The sequence below is a fragment of the Oryza glaberrima genome, chromosome 1, assembly GCF_000147395.1.
Source record: "Oryza glaberrima chromosome 1, OglaRS2, whole genome shotgun sequence".
In the NCBI taxonomy this organism is placed as follows: Eukaryota; Viridiplantae; Streptophyta; class Magnoliopsida; order Poales; family Poaceae; genus Oryza; species Oryza glaberrima.
Genome location: NC_068326.1, coordinates 10,209,777 through 10,214,098, shown reverse-complemented (window position 1 = coordinate 10,214,098; position 4,322 = coordinate 10,209,777). Strand labels below are relative to the sequence as shown.

Here is a 4,322-nt window from a genome sequence, read left to right as displayed (position 1 = left end):
TGTGACTTAATGACTGAGATACCAAAATTGGTTGGTACATACAACTCGGTAGAGGGAATGGCTCTGCAACCATATCATTCTATTTTTTAGTAAATATTTTGAACTATTCACAGACTAATTTCATATATAATGTTTCATTAGGTAGTACCACCATTGTACTCCAAATCCAATAAGCTTGGAGATCTCTCAAGAAGGACCCTAGTACCATAGTACTCCACTCCTTGCCCACACATTCCTTTCCCTTGTACCCTCCCATGCATGTAGGACAGTAGGAGTAGCTATATATAAGGCTCGACCACGCACGCCGTGTCTGAGACCAACCATGGAGCATACCAACCTGCCGAGCCATGGCGCCCAAGCCGCCGAAGCAGAAGCACTCGCCGCCGCCGCCGACCTCGAGCAAGGCCTCACCCGCCACCTCATGGAATACCACCAGAGCGAGGCGTCGTCGGACGAGAGCGCCAGGCAGCGGCCCCGCGTCGGCCGCGTCCCGCCGCACGTCCGCAACCTGGACGGCGGCGCCGAGGCGTACACCCCAAAGTTCGTCTCCATCGGCCCCATCCACCACGCCGACGCCACGCTCCGCCGCCACAGCCACGACCTCAAGGTGGCGTACCTCCACGCCCTCATCGCGCGCCGCACCCCGGACCCCATCGACGAGGTCGCCGTCCTCGCCGCGCTGATCGGCTACAAGGCCGGCGTGGCGGCGGTGGAGGACCGGGCGCGCAGGTTCTACAAGGAGCCCGTGGACGAACACCTCACCGCCGAGGCGTTCGTCGACCTGCTGGTGCTCGACGCTGCCTTCCTCCTCGAGCACATGCTCAACCTCGCCACGGGGTACGAGGACCCGCTGCTCCACCGCACCCACTGGGCGCCGTCGCAGCTGCACTCCGACCTCATCCGCTTCGAGAACCAGGTCCCGTTCTTCGTCGTCGCCGAGCTGCTCGCGCTCTCGCCGCTGCACCGCGACCCGGAGCTGGAGGCGTGCCGCTCCGGCCGCCGCGACTTCCTCCGCAGCATCGGCGTGCACTGCCTCCTCCGCAAGGACGACGAGGAGCTCAAGACGCTGCCGCCGAGCGACGACATCCACCACCTGCTCCACCTCTACAGCCTGTCGCTGACGGAGGCGCGGCTGCGGCGGCCGCACGCGCACGCCGGGCTGGGCGCCACGGCGTGGCGCGCGCTCTGGAAGCTCCCCATCGTGACGCTCATGCCGTTCGCCTACCTGCTGTGCTCCGGCGGCGCCGACGACGGCAAGGGGGAGGAGGAGGACGAGGCGGCGGCAGTGAAGCTGCCGAACATCCCGAGCGCGACGGACCTGCAGAGGGTGGGGATCAAGTTCAAGCGGGCGCCGAGGAAGCCCGACGGCGGGTTCCTGGACGTGCGGCTGGAGGACGGCGACACGCTGGTGATCCCCATGGTGAACATCGAGCAGTTCACGGCGCCGCAGCTGCAGAACCTCATCGCGCTGGAGCAGGCCACGCCGGAGCTCCCCGACGACTGCTCCTGCTACGCCTTCTTCATGGACAACCTCGTCGCCAACCCGGCCGACGTCGCGCTGCTCGAGTCCGAGGGCATCCTCAAGAGCAACCTCGGCAGCCACAAGGCGGTACGTACGTACACAAATTATTAAGAGCTAGCCCAGGGTTCTTCACGAACTTGGAAAGAAAAAAAAATTAAACGAAAAAAATTTGAAATTTCAACAGGAATTTGAACTTTTTTTGTAAAGAAAACAAATTCAAGCTTTCTCTTTCTTCCAAAAGGCACATCCTAGGATTTAAGTTGAAAAGGGAGGATATGTTGCCATAGTTTGGTAGTAAGCCCGGTAACCATCATAAACCGTGTGGTTGCCACGGTGAATAGTGAGATAAATAGATAAGATTTATCAAAAATTCAAACTTTTACTTAATTGTTTTTAAAACTTTAAAACAATAGGTCCAGTTGATGGTAAGAAAAACACTGATCCTAATAAGATCCACAAGTAAACACAAAATTTTGGAAATTTAAGAACCAAATTAACCCTAAAAATTCTCAATTCTTATAGAAGTTTTCAAAAACTATTTAGGCCATATGTTTCATATTTTAAAATGTTTTAAGTTTATCCTAAGTCAAAATTCTTTAGGTTTGATCAGTTTTAAAAAATAGCAATATCTATAATATTAAATTAGTTTTGTTAAGTTCATTATTAAATATATCTTTGTAGCATATTTATTTTGTATGAAAATGTTAAATTTTTTATACTTAGTCAAATCTAAAAGAAGGACATATATAAACCTAAAACACCTTGTAATATGGAATAGAGGGAGCACATGCTATTTGAGAAGCTCTAAGTGTGTATATGGGGGGCATGACACCATGGATTAATCATGCATGGGCTAATAACTATACCATTGGTCTGAAAATAAGTCATCATTTTGGGCTCAAAGTTTGCACCAAAATAACTGATCACTTTAATTTAGAACTTGGGAAGGAAAACAACCCACATAATCCTTGTCGCTATTTTAATGCAGCCAACAACGAATGGAATAGTACCAGTCCACATGGGTGGAGCTAGAACGAAATAAAAGAGGTGTCATCCACATGCTTTACTCTATTTCAATCGAGTTTACTTGATATGGGTACCTCAATCTACCCTGAATTTAGATTGAGGAGTGCACATATGGTAAAAATAAATGAGCTATAGCTAAAATCTTTTCTTAAACGGATTCCTGGGCAACTCCCCCCTCCCCCTCTTCTACATTGGCCCGCCCCTGCCAGTCCACGTGAGAATAAAGAAAATAAAAACCGGATGATACCTGTTCATGTGAGAATAAAAAATAATATAAACCAAACGAAATCAATCTACCTTGCACTGGTTTCCCTGCATGCGCAATTATTGAACCTTTTGGGTATCCATGTTTGAAATAGCTAATTAGCGATCAGTCGCACGCGTATCCTCCCATGCACTCGGTTTCTGGACCCACAAAATATTCTATTCTCCGTATATATACATATATGAAGTTTAGATGTACATGTATAAATGTACACATATATAAAGTTTTATGTGGATGTATAAAAAATATTTTATATGTCCAAAGTGTATACATATACAGACATAAAATTTATACATATATAGGTATATATATGAAGTATGTACATGAAAGACATAGGGGGAGCTGACCGCGTGCCCACACCCGTGCCGCGCGCGGTCAATCGTGTATCAGTGCCCCGCGCATCTTTCCATATCATAAAAAGCTCTAATAAGTATTACTTATTTAATTTTGAGAAAGAGAGGTATCATTTTGGTTGATTACTGATTTGTCACTTATTTTGAGAAATATCATTTTGCTTAATAAGTATTAATTTGTCACTTATTTAATTTTGAGAAAGAGGGAGAGTAACTCAAACTTATGAAAATGGCTGCTTGCTGTTGCCAGGTGGTGACCTACTTCAACAAGCTGTGCAAGGGGAACAAGCTGGAGGTGGAAGGCAACTACCTGCGGTCCGTGTTCGAGGCGCTGATGGAGCGCAACAGGAACCCCATGTACGCCTGGATCCGCACCCTGAGGAAGAAGTACTTCAGCTCGCCGTGGGGGATCATCGCCATGGTCGTCACCCTCTTCGTCTTCGCCTCCACCGTCCTGCAGACCTACATCTCCATCGTCCAGTACTACTTCGCCAACAATGGCGATTACTAGCTAGCTAGCTGCCGGCCTACACGCGTATATACGTACTGCATTTGCATTATTATTGTTATTATTGCCTTCGGATCGGATTGATTACGAGACCATCAGCTTGCATGCATGACGCATCGATCGAGAGCGAGAGCGGGGCCATCGATCAGAGTGGTGTGCTGCTGCTAGCTAATTAAGCTGTTTTTGAGTGCACATGCAAGCATGTATACCTTGTTTGTGATCATCAGTTTGCGCTTGTTTAATTTCTCATGCGTGATGCAGAGATGTGTACTGCTAATATCGGTTTTGTGAGCTGTGGGTTTACTGACGTACGCTGTGCCAGAAATATTGCGTGGCTTTGAATGTCATCTCATCGATTACTAATTTTCCCAAAAGGTTGAAAATAATTCGTCAAAATATACGCGTGTGTTCATATGGTGAATGCGTATTTAATGTGTTTCGATATTTTTTTATTATTTATATACCCATATATGTCATCAGTATCACACCAGCATGATGCAATAAAGCTTAATTCACTATAACATATCTGAATTTTCTTGATGGATTACCAGTGACAAATAGAGATTTCATCATTGATCAATGTCGATTTTTCTTTTTTAGAAAAGTTCATCGTAAAGTTTAGCTTCAACGGATTCTAACAGCGACTAG

General features: G+C 47.3%; 1 protein-coding gene across 1 annotated transcript; it reads left to right on the top strand.

Annotated features, from left to right (window-relative positions):
• The first annotated feature begins 322 nt into the window (after positions 1-322).
• LOC127755633 (UPF0481 protein At3g47200-like) lies at positions 323-3,866 on the top strand. The gene is made up of 2 exons (XM_052281326.1): positions 323-1,609; positions 3,417-3,866. Exons 1-2 carry the CDS (start codon positions 323-325, stop codon positions 3,675-3,677), a joined length of 1,548 nt encoding a protein of 515 aa, XP_052137286.1. The 3' UTR covers positions 3,678-3,866.
• Positions 3,867-4,322: the final 456 nt, after the last annotated feature.